The sequence below is a fragment of the Urocitellus parryii genome, chromosome 8, assembly GCF_045843805.1.
Source record: "Urocitellus parryii isolate mUroPar1 chromosome 8, mUroPar1.hap1, whole genome shotgun sequence".
Classification (NCBI taxonomy): Eukaryota; Metazoa; Chordata; class Mammalia; order Rodentia; family Sciuridae; genus Urocitellus; species Urocitellus parryii.
The window spans coordinates 858,847-878,324 of NC_135538.1; the positions used below are offsets into that span (position 1 = coordinate 858,847).

The 19,478-nt window shown below is 61.6% G+C and overlaps 1 protein-coding gene across 1 annotated transcript in view; it reads left to right on the top strand.

Moving 5' to 3' along the window:
• The first annotated feature begins 1,337 nt into the window (after positions 1–1,337).
• Thbs2 (thrombospondin 2) overlaps positions 1,338–19,478 on the top strand; it is an 18,552-nt gene continuing 411 nt past the window's right edge. Inside the window, exons 1-10 of the mRNA XM_077801992.1 lie at positions 1,338–1,501; positions 3,933–4,004; positions 5,258–5,817; positions 7,639–7,723; positions 11,341–11,537; positions 12,887–13,027; positions 13,646–13,742; positions 15,616–15,786; positions 15,980–16,156; positions 16,844–17,021. Coding sequence (XP_077658118.1) covers positions 3,953–4,004; positions 5,258–5,817; positions 7,639–7,723; positions 11,341–11,537; positions 12,887–13,027; positions 13,646–13,742; positions 15,616–15,786; positions 15,980–16,156; positions 16,844–17,021 — 1,658 coding nt within the window. The 5' untranslated portion in view covers positions 1,338–1,501; positions 3,933–3,952. The remainder of the gene's footprint in view (positions 1,502–3,932; positions 4,005–5,257; positions 5,818–7,638; positions 7,724–11,340; positions 11,538–12,886; positions 13,028–13,645; positions 13,743–15,615; positions 15,787–15,979; positions 16,157–16,843; positions 17,022–19,478) is intronic.

Below are 19,478 nucleotides of genomic sequence, written 5' to 3' on the forward strand. Positions count from 1 at the left end.
CTGGGATGACATCAGCTTATTTATGCAAATTTGAATTCAGACACTTTAATTCAAAAAGTGGACTTTGCCCTCACCAGAGACCTAACACCGATGTCCCACCCTAGAGGACTCCCACGTGCAGTTCAGCCTGGTTCCTCCTCTCTGTGCCAGGAGTTGGGGTTGGTTCTCAGGAGAGAAGTGCCACAAGGAGACAGGCTGCAGGCGCGGGGGCAGGACATCCTCCGGTGGTCCAAGGCTCCTCAGGGTCAGTGACAGCCGGGCGCTCCAGCATGTCAAGAACAGGAAGGTGTTGGCGCTCTCTCCAGGCACCTTTGCTTGAGTGTGCTTTCAGAAAGACTTGACTTGTCCCCAGTTTGTTCCCACAGAGCCCATGTCCAGGCACCAAGGTGTAGACTGCACAAAAGGAGCCAGGTGCTGGGCTCTGGGTGATGTTCCCTTCCTCTGTCCACCATCCACCCTGGGTGATGCCTACCTCCTCTCATGTCCTGTCCACACCTGGCAATGTCCCTGCTCGCTGCCCACCCTGGGTGATGCCCATGTCCCCCGGTGTCCACAGTCTGTCCACTTGGCCTGGGTGACATGAGCTGTGGGCAGGAGCCTAGCAGCTGCCTCTGGGCTCACGTCCCTCTCCAGGGCAACCCTGAGTGACCCTCCCTCCCACTGAGATTTTGCCTCTGCTTGGGGGTTCTTTGGCCACTGGAAGTTCTGCCCCGAGGGCCAGACACTGTTGCAGGAGATCAAATGTACGAGTAGGTGACGCAGGTTTGATTACAATCGGTTCTCCTGTGGGGCAGTACGACTCCTCAGTGCTCCGACGGCTTGAAATCACATTTGTCGACTCTATTTTAAAGTCAACTTTTTTTGCACATGGCAAAAATAATTCTTTCACTATGATAACTTGAGCAACGCAGCGGCCAGCTATTTACACCCACCAGTTTCTTTTATGTGTTGCTGACTCTTGCTTGGTGTGGAAAGAACGGTATCCCATCGGGTAATTTGAAACATATTTAAAGCATAGAACTTGCATTTTTTTCTCTTAAGCAAAATGGGGAGTTCCAGCCAATCTTGCTAGTTTTATTTATAGCATTTTATTTCCTGAGAGAAGACAGGAAAAGTGAGTCCCTGCCCTCTCCTCTCTGTCTGGCTCCTCCCCGTCCGTCCCATGTCTGGAGGCCTTGGTGGACACAAGAGGAGGGCGGCAGCCGCACAGAGGGGCTGGACTTGGACTCAGACAGCAGGTACTGGGAGCAAATGGCGAGATCAGAAGGAGGAACTGTGTCACTCCTTCGAAGGAATGAATTAAACGTGCTTCCTCGCGTGTCTGATTGACAGGGCTACTCGGAAAAAGCAGCATATAAAGGAGGCGCCTGCTGCCCAGAGCAGTGGGAAGCGTCCACCACGGTGCTCTGCGGCCCGGGGTCTCCACTGGGGAAACTGCGTCCTTCTGGTCCTGCTCGGAAACCCTGAGGTCAGTCAGCACCCCGGCGGGACAGCACACCAGGTAACGCACCTTATTTTGACTTTTAAGTCACCGCATTGGACTGTGACGGGCAGAAAGTCTCTCAACTCCCGGAGGGGAGAGGACAGGGCAGCGGAGGCTGGAGTCTGGGGTGGTGGCTGCCTGGCCCTGCTCCGTGCCCGCGGCTCTGCGGTTTGCACGTGGGTCTTGCCCCAGGAGCTGCAAGTGCTCCTCTTTCCTCTTCCCAGGAGGAAGTTTCTGCTCCGACTCTTGCTGTGGAGGAGGGAGCGCGAGAGAGGAATGGCAGGCAGGGCCTGGAGCGCGAGCAGGGACCACGCTCCCGGACTCCCTGGGCGAGCGCTGCCGGCTGAGCGGTGCCGGTGCTCCAGGGGACGCCCAGTGGTCCTGAAGGGGCTGTAGGGGGGGGTGCTGTGGCTTTGAGGGGCTCGGGCACGGGCTGCTCATGGACAGAGCTGGCCGGGTGCAGCTGCTGCCAGGAGTGACAGCCGCCCACAGACGGGGCTGAGCTGACCCTGCGCTTCATGTGTGACCACCCCCGAGGGATCCCAGGAGCATCTCTGCAAAGCTCCTTCTCACTTTGTGTAAAGAGGAGGCTCACAGACGCTCCAAGGTCTCCAACATTCACTTGCACTCTGTGGCTGAAAGACACAAGCATGAGCGTTTGGTACGGGCACCTGGGGGGTGGAGGACACCACGGAGCTGTGATGCACCTCCGGGGCCTGCAGCACGCTTGTCCTGCCCGCCCACCTGCACCGACCGACTGGCCCGTTCCGCAGGCACCCACGGGAAGAGGGTCTGTCCTGCAGGGAGCGGCAGGCTGCTGGCCTGCAGGGAGCCTTGCCTGCTGTCTTAGGACAGGAGTTGATCTTGTCAAAACAAAGTTGAGTTCACTTTCTTTTTCCTTTTTGGTGCCGGAGCTTGAATTCTGGGGCATTTGACCCTGGAGCCATGTCCCCAGACCTGTTCTGTATTTTATCAGAGGCAGGGCCTCACTGCTGTTGCTGAGGCTGGCTTTGAACGCCGAGCTCACTTTCTGAGCCTGCAGTGAGGCATGGGTGCTGTGCTGTGGCTGGGATGGAGCTCTCCTTCACGCAGCCTGTCCTCCCGCAGAACAGGCTTCACAGGGAGGGACAGGGGTCGGTGGCTCCTGCCTGTCGAGGGTGGGCGACAGGGAAGAGCCTTCTGACGTGGCACCTGGCACTGCTGATCCCTTAGCGTCTCCGGATGGCTTCGTGAACTGGGTACTGTTCTGAGTACACAGCAAGGGTTTACCCCTGTAACTTAGTCCCTAAAAACTCTGTGAAAGGCCCAGATGGGGACATCTCGTTGTTCCTACCACCACCTTGGAGGCGACAGTGGGAAAGAGTCCAGGTGCACAGTGAGCGAGTCCTTCACTGGGCTTTCTGGGCCGGCTAAGAGGTGCTGGACAGATGGTCATCTGCTGGAGGGACTTCTCCGAGCAGCCCAGCCAGTCAGATGCTGGCAATGAAGGCAGGCGGCGCAGCCAGTGCCAGAGGAGTGGAGCTGAGGGGCAGAAACGGACAGTAACTGCCCGGCCACGGCGCTGTGGGAAGGGGTCCCTGCACGCAGCCCCTGCCTGGGGCCACCTCTCTCCCCCAGGAAGGTGGCTGGGTCCGGCTCACCAGATGTCTTGGAGAGGGAGACTCCTTGGTCCAGGAGGAGGGAGCTTGGGGTTCTAAATAAGGAGGGGTCAGCGTCCACCTGGAGCAGGCTGGGGGCTGTAGGAAGGACCTGGGTCCAGTGCCCACATCACCCACCTCTGGGATGAGGAGCCCAGACTGAGGGCTCACGGAGGCCCGCGAGGAGTTAACTGTGGAGCTGGGCTTCCGTCCAGGTCTCCTGACTGGTGATCCAGCCCCGCTGCACCCTGCCAACTTAAACCCTCAAGAATGGAAAAACAGGCTGCAGGAAAGTAGGAAAGTAGCCCAGACCCGCTCCCAGGACCCTCCCGTCAGTAACCCTCACGTGTTCCCTGGGAAGGCTGCGCCCAGGGGCCAGTTAGCTGAGGTGGGACAAGGCCTGCACAGACTGTGCACCAGGCTGGGTGTTTGGTGACTTCCACCGTCAGACTCTGAGTCTTGGTGACAGGTCTCCTCAGCAGAACCACTCAGCACCAGCAACCAGACACTGTCCACTGCCCCTCTGCGGGGCAGGGCAGTTATGGCCATTCTGCCCCCGGGGGGTTAGATCACGGCAATATTCAGAACGCCACCAGGGTGCTGGTCCAGCATGCCCGCCCACTAACATCCGCCCAGGGGGAGGAGTCTACCGGAACAGCGTCCTGTGCCTCGGTGGGCTGTGGGGACCCTCCACGGGCTGCGGGGACCCCCCTCTGAGTCTACGTGCAGCTGTGGCCGAGGGTACAGGAGCACACCCTCCGGCGACACGCGGCCGCTGCGCCCCTCTCTGACCAGGGCTGCTTTTCTCCTAGGAGCTGCAGCAGGACGCAGGATGCTCTGGGGGATGGCCCTGCTGGCCCTGTGGGCGTGGCCCAGCGCGCTCGGTGAGTGGACCCCACGAAGTGGCTGCGTTTGGCTTTGCAAATGAAAGCTTTACTTGCCTTTGAGTCCCTACAACACGGAAGGGTTTATTTTTGGAAAACTTGGGTATTAGATAAAATGCCACCCAGCAGGGCTGCGGGGTTTGGCTGTGCTCAGCTCTGCTCCTTTTGCACACGCTGTCTGCTCAGCAGTGCAGAGGGCTGGTGTTTTGTGTCTTCTTCCCACTTCCTTTCTGCCTACGATGTTATCCTAACTATTTTACCACGTGTTTGTTTTTCACAGCGTGATTGTTAATGATTGCACAGTATTCCATCAGAGAAGCCCTAATGCTTTGAGATCAATTCCCCTTTAGATGTTATTTCATTCATTGTGAATAAACTTTCACTAGCATTTGTGGTCATATCCTTTGTATAAGTTACAAAAATAAATTGCTCTTTTAATTGCAATAGTCAAAGGTTTTAATCAACTTAATTCCTACCAAGAGCCATACTGACCGTGGTCCTATCCATGTGGTCATCTCTGGGCACCAGCACATGTTATAGTGCTTCAATGTGCCAAGATAGAGAATCATACTATTTAAAGCTTTTAAAGCATTTTATTCGGTGCATGATTCTGAGTTATTCACACTGCTGTCCTTTGGGGAACTGTGCTGAGTTTCCTTTGTCGCACTTGGACAGTGACTTGGAACCACTCACCACAGCCAGAGGCCCGACAGGTCTGGGTCCTCAGCACCATGTGGGAGGATGCAGTTTTACAACCCTGGGAATGGCCAGTGAGTCCAAGGAGGAGGGTCCCACCCGGGACACCGCCTGCCTGTGTCCCTTTTGCTCCGTCCCCAAGCCTGGCTTTGCACTGGGGTACCCCCCCGGGCACTGGGGCTTGGAGGAGCCTCCCTGTGCCTCCCACCTGGGGAGGTCAACAGAGGGGAGGCTCCAAGTCCTGCCTGGACAAGGTGGGGTGGCCTGCCAGAGCTGAGGAAGCCCCACTGTGGGTGTGCGGCCGCATGGGATGGCCCTGGTGGCCAATGCCCACCCGCAGCACCACGCCGTTCCAGCCAAGGACAAAGCTAACCCACAGCTGTCGGGGCACTGGGGACCGCAGCCTGGGTGGTGGCCTTCCTCGGAGGAGCCCCGAGCTCTCGTGCCAAGGGGGCGCAGCAGACCCCCAGTGAGCTGGCCTCGCTGCCCTGCTTTGCCACCCTGACCCCGGGTGCCCACCTGGTGTTAGTAACCCCCTGCTCTGCCTCCCTTGGCAGCTGGTGACCCAGACGAGGAGGACACCTCCTTCGACCTCTTCAGCGTCAGCAACATCAACCGGAAGACAATCGGTGCCAAGCAGTTCCGTGGGCCTGACCCCGGGGTGCCCGCGTACCGGTTTGTCCGCTTCGACTACATCCCCCCGGTGAACAGCGAGGACCTGAGCAGGATCCTCAGGACCATGCGGCACAAGGAGGGCTTCTTCCTCACGGCCCAGCTGAAACAGGACCGCAAGTCCCGCGGCACGCTGCTGGCCCTGGAGGGCCCCGGCGCCTCGCAGCGGCAATTCGAGATCGTCTCCAACGGCCCGGCGGACACCCTGGACCTCACCTACTGGACCGAGGGCACCCCGCACCCTGTCTCCCTGGAGGACGTGGGCCTGGCCGACTCGCAGTGGAAGAACATCACCGTGCAGGTGGCCGGCGAGACCTACAGCCTGTATGTGGGCTGCGACCTCATCGACAGCTTCAGCCTCGATGAGCCCTTCTACGAGCAGCTGAGCGCCGAGAGAAGCCGGATGTACGTGGCCAAAGGCGCCACCCGTGAGAGCCACTTCAGGGTGCGTATGTAGGGCTGCGTCTACTGGGACCCAGAAATGGGCCCCTCCTCACACACCTGCCTGGTCAAGCAGGGCAGTCTCACCAGAACACGCCCGCTCCCATGGCTGACAGGTCTGGGTCCTTAGCACAGTGCGGGAGGATGCATTTTTACAACCCTGGGAATGGCCAGCGAGTCATACCTGTGTGCACACACACGCACACACACATGTGCACATGCACACACACATACACACATGCACATACATGTACACACAAGTACACATGCACACACAAGTGAACACACACGTACACAGTACACACGTGTGCATGTGCAAAGTCACACATGAATAGCACACATGTGCAAGCACACATGCACATATACACATGTACACACGTACATGCATGCACACATGTACACACATGACATATACATACATGAACACACACATGTACACACAGGAATGCACACAGAAACACAGAGATTCACATGCTCATACACACATGCACACACACATACACACACGTACACACAGAGAGAAACACAGATTCTCACACGTACATGTACTATCACGAATGTGCACCACACTCACACTTGCACTCACAATTGCCATGTGTGAGCTACACATGTGTGCACACACATGCCCCAAACATGTGCTCAACATGCACATGCACCACCTAACGTGGACATGAGCACCGTGAACAAACTCACATGGTGCACTCCAGACACAGCACACACCTTCCTGAGCCACAGAGCAGAGCCTGTGGCCACAGGGGCTTCTCGCCAGTGGTCAGCAGTCGAGACAGGCTGCTCGGAGACCTGGGAACTGGCCACTCTTGCTCCTGGCAACCCCACCTTCATTGCTCGAGCCTGAAGCCAAAGCCCAGCACGCACCTTGGCCGTGAGAGGGTGTGAGAACTCTCCCCAGCCTTCCTCCCAAGGGGGCTGCTGCTCTCCCAGAGGACAGGCCCTGCCCCCGCAGCTGTGGGCTCAGACAGGGCTGGCTAAGTCGTGAGCCTCGGAACCCGCAGCAGGATGGCAGCACAGAGGGTCCCACGTAGGCGCACCCGCGACGCGTGCCCAGGCAGTGGAGGGCACTTCAGACGGGCAGTTCTGGTCTCCTCGGGCAGTGTGGGGGTGGAGCCTCTCCCGAGCTGGGCAGCCCTGAGCTGCAGCTCCCAGGGTCCCTGGTCAGGAGGGGACACTGGGCGCTGCCCTGGGTGTGGTGCTGGCCGTGGGTGGGTGTGAGTGCTTTCCACTGGTGACGTCTTATCCTGCCCTGGGTCTGTCTGGTCCCGACTGACCTGTAAGTGGAGGAACAGCTGCACGTTGCTCTCTCCCGGGCGAGCGCGTGTTCTTGGACACACGTGTGGGTGAGAACTTGGCCATCTGAGTAGCAGATGCACGGCTTGCTACTGATGAACCCCTCCTGCCCGCAGGACACCCTGGCCATCGCTGGTGGCTGACCAGGCGCACCTCAGGGGGGCTTCCATCCTGGTGTGAGGGCTCCCACAGGCCAGAGCTGGGTCCCTGCCTGGGCAGGGGACACTGCCAAGCCCCGGGTCCTGGTGAGGACTCTGCCAGGAGTTCGCCTGGAGTCCACCTGAGCCCGCTGAGGGTCGCTCTCCCCAGACCCTCCTGCTCCCCGCAGGCCTTTCCTCTCCTGGCTCTAGTTTCTGGGCTCCACTCCCACCTCTGGTGCTGTGTCTAGAAACCCGTTCCCCACAGCAGGCCCAGGACCCGCTAGGGCAGCAGACGCCCTGCTGGCTGGCCTCACGGTGGGCGAGGTGTCCTCCAGCGGGTCTCAGGCTTGGCTCACCTGCCCCATGGTGCACTTCCACAGGGTCTGCTGCAGAACATGCACCTGATGTTCGAGAACTCCGTGGAGGACCTCCTGAGCCGGAAGGGCTGCCCAGGAGCCCAGGGAGGTGGGTACATACCACACACCTGGCGCCTCCTGGGGTGGGCTGCCCGGGAGCCCAGGGAGGTGGGAACACAGCAGCACACCTGGCGCTTCCTCGCGCACACCAGGGGGCACTTTAGCAACAGCGCCTGGGGCCTGTGGTCCCTGAGACAAGCTGGCTCTGAACGTGAGAGGTATCAAGGATTGTTCTGAATAGTCTATTTATTTTTTAAAGCTGTTTTAACTAGCTGTACATAACCGTAGGATGTACTTTGATACATCGTATGTAAGGGGTACAGTTTCTCATTCTTCTGTGGACATGATGCAGAATCCCACAGGTCCTGCAGTCACACATGCACAGGGAATAATGTCCGATTTATTCTGATATCCTTCCTGCCCCCTCTCTCTCCCCTCCCTTCACTCCTCTCTACCTAATTGAAAGTACCTCTGTTTTCCCCTTGCCACCCCTTTATTGTGAATTAGCATCCACATATCAGAGAAAACATTTGGCTTTGGTTTTTTGGGATTGGCTTGTTTTGTTTAGCATGATATTCTCCAGCTCCATCCATTTACCAGCAAATGCCATAATTTCATTCTTCTTTAAGGCTGAGTAATATTCCATCGTGGTGTGTCTGTGTGTGTGTGTGTCTGTGTGTGTGTGTATATATATCACATTTTGTTTATCCGTCATCTGTTGAAGGACACCTAGGTTACTTCTATAGTTTAGTAGTGTGAGTTGAGCTGCTATAAATGTCGACGTGGCTGCATTACTATAATATGCTGATTTTAAGACCTTGGATATAAACCAACAAATCCCCTTTACAAGCTAGAAGTTAGATGGCCCACACTTTGATCCAGTGTTGAAGGGAGGCAGCTTTTCAAAGCAGTCAGTGACCACCGTTGCCCAGGGGATTCACAGACCATGGGACAGGTCGCAGTTTCCCTACGGTCCCCAGGGCTGTCCAGTCAGGCTGTGAGGTAGGGCTACTCTGCCGTTGACGGACGTTCTCATCTGCTAGCTCACTTCTCCAGTGGCATTTCCACCCTGCTGTGCCAGCTCCTCTTGAGCATTTCACTGGTGGAGGTCCTGGGGCAGGGTCTGCTGAGCAGCATCTCAGCACCCTCAGAATGACCCTCTGTGCTGGGTGGAGCCGGGGCCCCCTCCGGCCTGGCGGTCCTCGTCCACCCAGCCACTGCCCACTGTCTGACAGAGAAGAGGAGGCCCGAGGCAGTTCCACACCAAGAGTCGCGTGAGCCTCCGCAGCGGGCTGGCTTTCCTGGGCTGCCTGGGTGGAAACCGGCTCTGCGACACCGCACTTGGCTTCAGAGCCCTTGGCAGGTCCCGAGACCTGAGCAGGCACCTTTCAGGTTGCTCCTGGGCCTCCTGTGGGTCCAGGATGCTGGCTGAGGCCACCGTGGTCACTCTGCTGGCCACGTGACGGCCAGGGCAGGGAGAGGATGCGAAGAGACCAGCACACACAGTGTTGTCTTCCTAAGGACCGAGTGCGCTCGGGGCTCTGCTTCGCGGCTCCTGCACACGGTTCCGTGTGGCCCAGCTCGAGCTGGAGCTCCCGAGGCGGCCCACGGCCATGAACAGCCCCCACAGATCAGGACCCCCACCCGCGCGAGCCGACCCCGAGGGCCGCTCAGACCAGGCAAGGCAGCTGGCAGTCCAGGTCCATATCCCTGCACTACCAGAGCCACCCATGATCCTGCTGGACCTTCCCAGCCCTTCTTAAAAGATGACTCCACAGCCCACCAGGTCCGTCATGAGGTGGCCTGTCCCTGGTCCACTGGACTCCCTGCCCAAGGCCAGGGCTCCCTCCCAGCCTGGCCCCACAGTGGCAGCCAGCTCATAGGTGGGGCTGGGGGGGTCGAGGGCCTCTGTGCCGGCCCGGCCTCGAGATCCCACCACGGAGACCCTGACGCGCAGGGGACCTGCTCAGCAGGACAGCAGTGGGGACCAGGCGGCCTCGGGCAGCTGTGAGGAGGGAGACACACAGCTGGGCCTCCAGTGAGCCAGCGCTCCTGTGCCCACAGGGTCCCCAACATGGCGTGGCCACCTCCCTGGGTGTCTTGCATCACCTGCCACCTGTCCTCCGCCATCTGTCATCTACCCATCATGTCACCTGTCCCATATCCATCATCTGTCACTGTCATCTATCATCTGTCACCTGTCATCTATCCATCATCTGTCATCTGTCATCTACCCATCATCTGTCACCTGTCATCTATCCATCATCTGTCATCTATTATCTGTCATGTATTCATCACCTGTCATCTGTCATCTACTCATCATCTGTCACCTGTCATCTGTCATCTAACCATCACTTGTCATCTGTCATCTATCCATCCATCATCTGTCATCTATCCATCATCTGTCATCTATTCATCATCTGAGTATCATTTATCACCTGTCATCTCTTATCTGACATCTGTCATCTGTCACCTGTCAATCATCTGTGATTGATCACCTGTCACCTACCCCTCTATACCATCCATCACCTATGGTCCGTGGGTCATGTATCACCCATCATCTGTCCTCTGTCACCTACCATCTACCATCTGTCAATCCCCTGTGATCTATCATCTGTCACCTATCATCCATGGACCATGCAGTGCCCACCACCTGTCGAGTGCTGTCTGTCCACCCCCACCTGTCTGTCACCGTCCCCCTGGTCCGTTGGTTAGTTGTGCAGGCACTCACGTGTGCAAGGCTGGAGGAAGCTGTAGGTGAGGGCCGAGGCACTCACAGCCCGACGTGGGCTGCAGCACTGGCTCACAGCTGAGCAAGGAGGCTCACGTGGGTACGGCAGAAGCACCTCCTACTCACGCAGCTCAGAAATGGAAGGTCTGAAAGGAGACGGCCCTTTACGTGCCTACAGTCACCCGCCAGGGAGCTGGGCCCCTCCGGGACGGTTCTGGTTCTGGACTCGCCCCAGGTCACTGTGTAAGCTGAGGACCCTGCCCACGTGCACCCATGGGCCAGGGCTCTGGGGGCCTGCGTGGTTTCCAGGGCAGTGAGAGACCTGAGGGCAGACAGAGGCCGAGGAGCCCAGTGTTCCAGGACCCTGGGGCAGGGCGTTAGGTGGAGAGGGACCCTCCGTGTGCCTGAGCCTGTGGCTGAACAGGGGACGGATGGGGCAAAGAGAAGGCATGACCAGAGCTCGCGGCTGCTCCCCGACTCCGTCTGTGGAGGGCCCAGGGCAGCGCACCCACTCACCGGCCTCGGCCTCCGGTCTGGCTGTACTTTCGGCATTTTTCTGCTCCTGAACTGGACTCCTGCTCTGCCAGTGGACTTGTCCTAGGTGGCACAGGGACTGAGCCCGGGAGCACTCCTCACTGAGCCACGCTGGCAGCACATTTTAGTTTCCATCTTGAGACAGGGTCTTGCTTGGCTGCAGAGGTGACCTGGCTTTGGGAGCCTCCTGCCTCAGCCTCCTTGTGGCTGGGACCACAGGTGTGGCCCCGGCCCTCTGCTAGTGGACTGTACCTGCTGAGTACCCTGCGTAAGGGAGGCTTCCCGTTCTGTTAGGTCGGGTCCCTGCCCACCTCCTCAGCACAGGCCACTCCCCCTGGCTGTGGGCACCGGCACACAGCACCAGAGGCCAGGCTCTCACTGCCCGGGTGTGTGTTCCGCAGCTGAGATCAACGCCATCAGCGAGCACACGGAGACGCTGCACCTGGGCCCTCACACCACCACGGAGTTCGTGGGCCAGGGAGTGGCGAAGAGGCCAGAGGTGTGCGAGCACTCCTGCGAGGAGCTGGGCCACATGATCAACGAGCTCTCGGGGCTGCACGTCCTGGTGAACCAGCTCAGTGAGAACCTGAGGAGAGTGGTGGGTGCCCAGGCAGGCGGGGGCCACACCTCCCTGCAGCCAGCTGCCTCTGGGGGTGTGCATGCTGGCTCCCCCGGGATGCTGGGGCTTCAGGGGAGGGAGACGCAGGCGGGGGATGCACATTCTCCAAAACACGCCCTTATCTGGGCAAGTTCTCCTCCCCACAGACAGAAACACGCCTGTGCAGAGGGGGAGGCAGAGGTGTGAGCAGCAGCCAGACGGACAGACGGGGGCCAGGGGCTGCTCTGGGGCATCTTGAGCTACGTGAAGCAGAGAGCAAGAGCCACGGTGCCTCAAAGCTCAGGAGCTGGCAGTGGCAAGGCGGAGCGGGCCATGCTGCCCGTGACGTCCACACGGCTGAGCTAGTGTCCACCAAAGAACAGCAGCTGCTCCCCAGAGGACTGTGTCAGGGGGTGGGAGGAGTGAGGGAGGAGGCGGCCGTGGGCCTGGGCTCCCACCCGAGGCACTCCCTGGCCCCTCTGTCCCCACATGGAAGGAGCCCCTGTGTGGGGATGCTCTGACCCTGTCTGGACCTGAGGGACCCAGGACTACCATCCATTGCTGGGCAGTGGAAGGGCCCCAGAAGGCCCCAGGGCTGGCTCAGGGGCACCCCAAGGGCAGAGCAGCCTCCTGGCCCCCTCCATGGGGCATGTGATGGAGCCGAAGTGGGAGCAGCTCTTGCAGGTGGTCCTCTGGCAGCCTCCCTGCAGGTGCCTGCCCATGCTGGGGGATCGAGGGCACGGAGGTTGCTTCCAGATACCGCTCCTGGGCAACCTGAACCACAGACCCTGTCCTGCAGCGAGTCTGCCTTTTGGTCAGCAGGTCTGCGAAGGCAGCACCGCGATCCATTCCCGGATGTGTCGGGAAGTGTTGCTGATGGCTGTGCCATCAGAGGGCCTGCTGGCCACACCAGGGATTGCCTGGGGGAAGCAACAGGCAGAGAGCCCCCAGGGCATTGGCTCAGCTGGCTGAGGGGCGGCAGTCCCCAGGGCCTCTTTCCCTGCCTCTGCACTGTGGCTGTCCTGCCTGGAGGGGAGGCAGGAGTGAGTGATTCTGGGCTGCAGCCAGCTGCGGCTCCTCCTGCCGTGCCCCGGACATCTGCCAGCTGCCCAGCACCAGCAGCGTGGCCCACCCAGGTGTTGAGGCTCGTGAGCTGGGTCTCACTGAGAGAAGGAGTGGGAAGCCCAGGGTGCTGGGGAGGTCTGTGGCTCGGGCTCCGCGGCTTCCCGTCTGCACCCTTGGGCTCCCCGCTGCGGGTCCCAGCTGCTCAGAAAATGGGAGGTTCCCACCCAGACGGCTCGAGACGGTGCTGGGTTCTGGTCCACTCCTGACGCTGGACCCCTTTGCAGTCAAATGATAACCAGTTCCTGCTCGAGCTCCTTGGTGGCCCTCCTAAGACGAGGAACATGACGGCCTGCTGGCAGGATGGCCGGTTCTTTGCAGAAAACGAAACCTGGGTGGTGGACAGCTGCACATCCTGCACCTGCAAGGTGAGCTCCTGGGGCCCCACAGGCCGCCTCTGAGCACGGAGGAGCCACAGACACAGGCAGGCGGGGGTAGGGCTGGAGGGGACAGTGGGAGGCACCGAAGTGTGACCAGGCCCAACCTCGAGGCTTCACACATGAAGAAGCCAGAGCCAGAGAGTGTGTGACTGGCCAGTGTCACCAGAGGTCAGGAACACCTGGAACGGAGCTACCCAGAGGCCCCTGATCCGTGTCTCATGCCGTGCAGGTCCAGTGGGGCCTTGGTGCTTAGCAGAAGCCTCTGGGATGCAGGTCAGCGTCAGGAACACTAGAGGACCTGGCTCTTCTCAGTAATGGCCAGTTTCTGTGCATGGGGACCCAGACTTCCCCCAGCACAAGGCCACCCTGCCCACCCGTCCTCCTCCCCTAGCATACCCGTGGCCAGTCTTTGCTGCAGTCTCTTTGCTGAGTGGCAGGAGACAGGACCTGCTGGGCCCACGAGCCACCTCAGGGCAGGCCACGTCTCGGGTTATCATGTAGGACCCTGGACACAAGACGTCCACTGCCCTGCTGGCCCTTTCCACCCAGCCCTGAACCAAGGCTGCTGCCTTGATGAGTGGCCTCAGGGGCCTCCTTTACCCACAGAAGTTCAAGGTCGTCTGCCACCAAATCTCCTGCCCGCCTGCCACCTGTGCCAGCCCAGCTTTTGCCGAGGACGAGTGCTGTCCTTCCTGCTCCCACTGTGAGTACTGCCCGCGAGCACCCGCAGGGCAGGGTCGTGGCTGCTGTGTTTGCTCCTGGGTTGGCGGGGACAGAGGAGGGTGAGACAGCCTGGTGAGGACAGGCAGATGGGACACTGAGGGACAGCTGGGTCTCTGCCTTTTCCTAGCCCGTGACCAGGAAGCAACTCTAGGGTCCTCAGAACGCAGGGGCCAGGGTTCAGTGCCTCCCTGTCACTCTCAGCACAGGAGGCTGAGCCCCAGGGATCCTGCCATGTCCACAGACCCGGCTCTGGGCCAGAGCGAGGCCCTGTGTCAACACCAGGCTGTGGCCAGTGCCCACACCAGGTGGAGACCATGAAGGATCATGGTTGGTCACCGCAGAGACACCTCTGGAACAGCAGGGAGACAGACACACAGAACCCCGAGGCTGTCACCAGGGACACTCTCTAAGCCATAGAATGTTCCCAGTGATGGGGACGGAGATGCTGGCCTCCTGGGTCCAGCCCACTGTGCAGAGGACTGGGATGGCACTAGAGCGTCCCCTGTATCTGCTTGTTCCACGCTGGCTACCCTGCAGCCCACTCCCCAGTCCTGACCCCAGAGCTCACCCTGCAGTGGCTCCCAGCCAGGCTACCTGGGTGCCTGGGGACACTGCCCCTGCCCAAGCCTCAGCTTGGCTGGAGCTCGCGGCTTTCATCCTGCACAGGTGCAGAGCCCGCTCTTCCCTCTGGGCTGGACATGACGCCTCCCTCTGAGGACGCTGTCCTCCATGGCTGGGGTCTAGCCTGCGGTGTGGCCCTGGGTGCCAGGTCTCACCCTCCTCCTGTCCCTTGGGTGGAGCCTGCTGCCCAGCACACTTGCTCCCAGGAGTCCTGGTCACCCGGCACTGCACCCCCTCCTCAGGCTGGCTCTGAGGCCGAGGCCGGGGCCTGGGTGTGCCGCCCTGTGGCCTGGGGGAGCACAGTGCCTTCTCCCTTCAGGCCGTCCTTCTCCGCCCCTTGTCCTGCTTCCAGGGACACTCAGACTGAGAGGGCTCTGCTGGGCCTGGCCGAGCACGGCTGGTGGTCCTGGGGCCGTCCTCGGTACCCCTGACCTCGGGATCTGAGCAGAGAACTGGGCTGGGAGGAGCCAGGCTCTGCTGCTCTGAATTCCAGTCTCAGACTCGGTGTCGGGAGCTGAGACCGTCCCTGGCACAGCAGGTCAGCTTGGCTCGAAAGACCATGGGCCTGCAGGTGGCGGATGGACTGCTGGGCGCCAGGGCAGACCCGGGGACAGCCACCTCAGGCCGTTGGAGGGAGGCGTTTAGGGCACAGGGAGCAAGTGGACAGGAGGAGGGCTGGCCTCCTGGGCCATCCTGCCCCCGGCTTCCGCGGCGCCCGGCCACAGTGCTGCCGGAGAGCTCCCTGGTGAAGTTGCCCTCTCCCTCCTCTGCCGGAAGTTGTCTTTTCCTCCATGTCTCCAGTCTAGTGGGCGCTGTGGGCTGTGATTCCAACCAGCGGTGAGGCTGTCACCTTGGCTCCATCAGCCAGGTGGAGAGCAGGGGGGCCGTCCTCAGGCTCTGGCCAGGCCGCGGCTGGCAGAGCCCCTGGGAGCTGCTCTCAGCCTGGAGCCGCCTTCCCTGCACGCCCAGCGCACGCTCTCCTCCTGTGGACAGCAGCAGAACCCACATCCACGTCCTTCTTCCCCAGGAAGGCCACTGGGATCTTCCCGGGTGATGGCTGCCCGGTCTTCTATGGGGCCTGCCACCACCACGGGGGCCACCGGTCAGGAAGCCTGTGCCTGGGAGGTGCCCAAGTCTCCTGAGCAGGAACCAGGCGGTGCTGAGCTGCCAGGTCTGACCCGGGCCTCTCCTGGAGGCAGGGCCTGACCTCTGTGTCCATCTTTCTTGGCCAGCAATGGACAGCGAGGAGGGCTGGTCCCCATGGGCAGAGTGGACCGAGTGTTCTGTCACCTGTGGCTCTGGGACCCAGCAGCGAGGCCGGTCGTGCGATGTCACCAGCAACACCTGCCTAGGCCCTTCCATCCAGACGCGGGCTTGCAGCCTGGGCAAGTGTGACACCCGCAGTGAGTATCTGGGGCCGGCCAGGGACGGGGCTCACCCTGGCCCGCACCCGGGGATGTCTCCTGGGGCAAAGGTGACGACAGCTGTCCACCCTCGCCTCTCTGTCCCTGGGCATGTGCAGCAGAAGGCAACCCTGGGGTGGCCCAGCCCCTGGACACAGCCAGACACTGGTCTCTTTGTGCTTCCGTGTGCTAGTCCGACAGAACGGCGGCTGGAGCCACTGGTCACCCTGGTCTTCATGCTCTGTCACCTGTGGGGTCGGCAACATCACACGCATCCGCCTGTGCAACTCCCCAGTCCCCCAGATGGGCGGCAAGAACTGCAAAGGCAGTGGCCGGGAGACCAAAGCCTGCCAGCGTGACCCCTGCCCAAGTGAGTGGTGACACAGGTCCTGGGGCTCAGGTGGCACAGGCAGCTCAGAGTGAGGACGGAGCTAAAACTGGGCTCCCACTGGCTGGGACCATCCCACCCAGCTGGTCACGGAGGCCAAAGCCAGCCATCTCCTGAGGACCCAGCTTGTCCCCCCTCTGACTCAGCCAGGCCGCACCTGTGTCCTGCAGACACAGTCACCTTAAATCTGCACTTAGCAGGACGTGAGCCAAAGCTGAGAGCCTGGCCTGGGAGGCAGCAGGTGTGCAGACAGAGCGCCAGGGGAGGACCTTGCGCGAGTCTGTGCGAGACACAGCTCCGGGAACACGATGGCGCAGGGCACAGGGACTTCTGGGGGCAGGGCATGCTGCACAAAGTCCATGTCCACTGCTCAGAGACCAGGCCGTCTCCAGCCCAGAGGCCCCCCTCGTAGAGAGCCAGGCTGCGGCCTGTCGAGGTGTTGAGAGGCCCTGAGAGGTGAAACACAACTGCCAGACCGTCTGCCATCCACATTGCTTCCTGAGTTGTGGCCACCAAGGACCAAGCACCCCCTTGCTCCTCTTCCCCTACGACAGTCCTCGGCCACGTGGGCTTTGCTGCCGCCTCTCTCTCTTGGCCCCGCGCATGTCAGCCGGGACGACACTGTCTGACCCTCCCCTCACTAAGCCCCTCTCCTGGCTCTCTCTACAGTCGACGGCCGCTGGAGCCCCTGGTCCCCATGGTCGGCCTGCACGGTCACTTGTGCAGGAGGGATCCGCGAGCGCTCGCGGGTCTGCAACAGCCCTGAGCCCCAATACGGAGGGAAGGACTGCGTGGGGGACATGAAGGAGCACCAGATGTGCAACAAGAGGAGCTGCCCCCTGGGTGGGTGGAGGGCAGGAGTGTCAGGGAGCTGGCCCCTGGGTGGGTGGAGGGCAGGAGTGTCAGGGAGCTGGCCCCTGGGTGGGTGGAGGGCAGGAGTGTCAGGGAGCTGGCCCCTGGGTGGGTGGAGGGCAGGAGAGTCAGGGAGCTGGCCTGGGTGGGTGGAGGGCAGGAGAGTCAGGGAGCTGGCCCCTGGGTGGGTGGAGGGCAGGGGTGTCAGGGAGCTGGCCCCTGGGTGGGTGGAGGGCAGGAGAGTCAGGGAGCTGGCCCCTGGGTGGGTGGAGGGCAGGAGTGTCAGGGAGCTGGCCCCTAGGTGGGTGGAGGGCAGGAGAGTCAGGGAGCTGGCCCCTGGGTGGGTGGAGGGCAGGAGTGTCAGGGAGCTGGCCTAGGTGGATGGAGGGCAGGAGAGTCAGGGAGCTGGCCTAGGTGGGTGGAGGGGCAGGAGTGTCAGGGAGCTGGCCCTAGGTGGGTGGAGGGCAGGAGTGTCAGGGAGCTGGCCCCTAGGTGGGTGGAGGGCAGGAGTGTCAGGGAGCTGGCCTAGGTGGGTGGAGGGCAGGAGAGTCAGGGAGCTGGCCTAGGTGGGTGGAGGGGCAGGAGAGTCAGGGAGCTGGCCTAGGTGGGTGGAGGGCAGGAGAGTCAGGGAGCTGGCCCCTAGGTGGGTGGAGGGCAGGAGTGTCAGGGAGCTGGCCTAGGTGGGTGGAGGGCAGGAGAGTCAGGGAGCTGGCCTAGGTGGGTGGAGGGCAGGAGTGTCAGGGAGCTGGCCCCTAGGTGGGTGGAGGGCAGGAGTGTCAGGGAGCTGGCCTAGGTGGGTGGAGGGCAGGAGAGTCAGGGAGCTGGCCTAGGTGGGTGGAGGGCAGGAGTGTCAGGGAGCTGGCCCCTAGGTGGGTGGAGGGCAGGAGTGTCAGGGAGCTGGCCTAGGTGGGTGGAGGGCAGGAGAGTCAGGGAGCTGGCCTAGGTGGGTGGAGGGCAGGAGTGTCAGGGAGCTGGCCCCTAGGTGGGTGGAGGGCAGGAGTGTCAGGGAGCTGGCCTAGGTGGGTGGAGGGCAGGAGTGTCAGGGAGCTGGCCCCTGGGTGGGTGGAGGGCAGGAGTGTCAGGGAGCTGGCCCCTGGGTGGGTGGAGGGCAGGAGAGTCAGGGAGCTGGCCTAGGTGGGTGGAGGGGCAGGAGTGTCAGGGAGCTGGCCCCTGGGTGGGTGGAGGGCAGGAGAGTCAGGGAGCTGGCCCCTAGGTGGGTGGAGGGCAGGAGTGTCAGGGAGCTGGCCCCTGGGTGGGTGGAGGGCAGGAGTGTCAGGGAGCTGGCCCCTAGGTGGGTGCAGGGCAGGAGTGTCAGGGAGCTGGCCTAGGTGGGTGGAGGGCAGGAGAGTCAGGGAGCTGGCCCCTAGGTGGGTGGAGGGCAGGAGTGTCAGGGAGCTGGCCTGGGTGGGTGGAGGGCAGGAGAGTCAGGGAGCTGGCCCCTAGGTGGTGGAGGGCAGGAGAGTCAGGGAGCTGGCCCCTGGGTGGGTGGAGGGGCAGGAGAGTCAGGGAGCTGGCCCCTGGTGGGTGGAGGGCAGGAGAGTCAGGGAGCTGGCCCCTGGGTGGGTGGAGGGCAGGAGTGTCAGGGAGCTGGCCTAGGTGGGTGGAGGGCAGGAGTGTCAGGGAGCTGGCCTAGGTGGGTGGAGGGCAGGAGAGTCAGGGAGCTGGCCTAGGTGGGTGAGGGCAGGAGAGTCAGGGAGCTGGCCCCTAGGTGGGTGGAGGGCAGGAGTGTCAGGGAGCTGGCCTAGGTGGGTGGAGGGCAGGAGTGTCAGGGAGCTGGCCTAGGTGGGTGGAGGGCAGGAGAGTCAGGGAGCTGGCCTAGGTGGGTGGAGGGCAGGAGTGTCAGGGAGCTGGCCCCTGGGTGGGTGGAGGGCAGGAGTGTCAGGGAGCTGGCCTGGGTGGGTGGAGGGGCAGGAGAGTCAGGGAGCTGGCCCCTGGGGTGGGTGGAGGGCAGGAGAGTCAGGGAGCTGGCCTAGGTGGGTGGAGGGCAGGAGAGGTCAGGGAGCTGGCCCCTAGGTGGGTGGAGGGCAGGAGAGTCAGGGAGCTGGCCCCTGGGTGGGTGGAGGGCAGGAGTGTCAGGGAGCTGGCCCTAGGTGGGTGGAGGGCAGGAGAGTCAGGGAGCTGGCCTAGGTGGGTGGAGGCAGGAGTGTCAGGGAGCTGGCCTAGGTGGGTGGAGGGCAGGAGAGTCAGGGAGCTGGCCTAGGTGGGTGGAGGGCAGGAGTGTCAGGGAGCTGGCCTAGGTGGGTGGAGGGCAGGAGAGTCAGGGAGCTGGCCTAGGTGGGTGGAGGGCAGGAGTGTCAGGGAGCTGGCCCCTAGGTGGGTGGAGGGCAGGAGTGTCAGGGAGCTGGCCTAGGTGGGTGGAGGGCAGGAGAGTCAGGGAGCTGGCCTAGGTGGGTGGAGGGCAGGAGTGTCAGGGGAGCTGGCCCCTAGGTGGGTGGAGGGCAGGAAGTGTCCA